The sequence below is a fragment of the Orycteropus afer genome, unplaced genomic scaffold (genome assembly GCF_000298275.1).
Source record: "Orycteropus afer afer isolate SDZICR_OR568_19922 unplaced genomic scaffold, OryAfe1.0 scaffold00020, whole genome shotgun sequence".
NCBI classification, from domain to species: domain Eukaryota; kingdom Metazoa; phylum Chordata; class Mammalia; order Tubulidentata; family Orycteropodidae; genus Orycteropus; species Orycteropus afer.
In genome coordinates, this window is record NW_006921607.1 from 16,059,769 (window position 1) to 16,061,192 (window position 1,424).

The 1,424-nt window shown below is 38.4% G+C and overlaps 1 protein-coding gene across 1 annotated transcript in view; it reads left to right on the plus strand.

Annotated features, from left to right (window-relative positions):
• Positions 1-1,424, plus strand: part of DHX35 (DEAH-box helicase 35) — a 101,070-nt gene that overhangs the window by 21,765 nt on the left and 77,881 nt on the right. Inside the window, exon 4 of the mRNA XM_007934751.1 lies at positions 689-766. Within this exon, the coding sequence (XP_007932942.1) occupies positions 689-766 (78 nt within the window). The remainder of the gene's footprint in view (positions 1-688; positions 767-1,424) is intronic.

Below are 1,424 nucleotides of genomic sequence, written 5' to 3' on the forward strand. Positions count from 1 at the left end.
CGTTGCATAGTATTCCATTGTGTGAATGTACCAAAGTTTGGTTATCCATTCCTCAGTTGTTGGACATCTAGGTTGTTTCCAAGTTTTGGCTATTCTGTTACGAACTTTCAAACTTTTTGTCCTACAGATTTGGCACTGCTCTGATTGCCCCATGGATAGCTGTTTGCTCTTCAAGGCACCTTAAACCCCTAACAAACCAAACCGGATGCCTTTGTGTTGAGTCTGAGGCATAGCAACCATTACAGGACATGCTAGGCCTACCCCATAGGTTCCCAAGGCTGGAATCTTCATGGATGCAGATCACCAGGTCTTGCTCCTGTGGAGCAGCTGGTGGGTTCAAACCACCAGCCTTTGTGTTCGCAGCTGAGTGCTTAACTGTGGTGCCACCAGGGCTCCTCAAGGGAGCTTAGTACATGGATAGTTTGCAGTACCAGGTAGTCAGAGGTTGAATTTGTGCCTTGGTATTCTGTTTATCAGCTCTGATGTGAACTTAAGCAAATTACCTAACTTTTCCAAGCCTTAGATTCCTCGTCTGTGAAATAATTTTCCAGACTGTCTGTTGGGGCAAAACTATCTGTTGTTTCCTTTCTGTTAAAAGTGACTTTAACACAAAGCAGAGTCATCTTGGGGAAGAATGTTTCTGTGGAAGTGCTGTCAGGAGTTGACTTAGATGTGATTTTATTTGCAGTACCTCGCTGAAGCTGGCTGGACGGCCGAAGGAAGAGTTGTAGGCGTGACCCAGCCTCGAAGAGTGGCTGCTGTTACAGTGAGTTTCTTTTCCATATTGTAAAGACTCTCGCTCCATCTTTTATTTTAGTGACTTTTTTCTCATTTCCTAAAAGCTCCAAATGAAAAGCTGTTGTTTCTTAGAAGTTTAATTCTTCTAAAATAAAGTCTTTTTTTTTTTAAAAAAATAAAGCATAGTATTTGTGTATCGAGTGTGAGAAATAAAAAATAATCTAAAACAAGCCACAGAAAATTAATTCTTCATTTTAAAAGAGCTCGTTTGATTATTGTTGTAGTAACGATACCTGCACATTCTGCATATTTTAAGTATTAAAGTGCAAAGAAAATTAAAACCAAACCTAACAGACTAACAAACAAAAATCCCCAAAATCTCACTGCCCAGCAAAAGGCATGGTGAACATTTGGGACACATCATTCCAGCCTTCTCTTAAGTATAAAGCTAAATGTTTGGGTGGATGGAAAACGTAACTTCATAAAACTGGGATCAGACCATGTGTGCTTTTATTAACTTAAAAGAAGAAGCTGAAGTGACATAGGAATAGTTACTGAATTGGGGATAAATATTTATTTATCACAAAAGAACTTATTAAAGCTGAAAACCGAGGAAAAAGGATTACAAAAAACCTATTTCTGAAACTGTATGTTTCAACTTTTGGTAGTTTTTTTTTTTTTTTTTT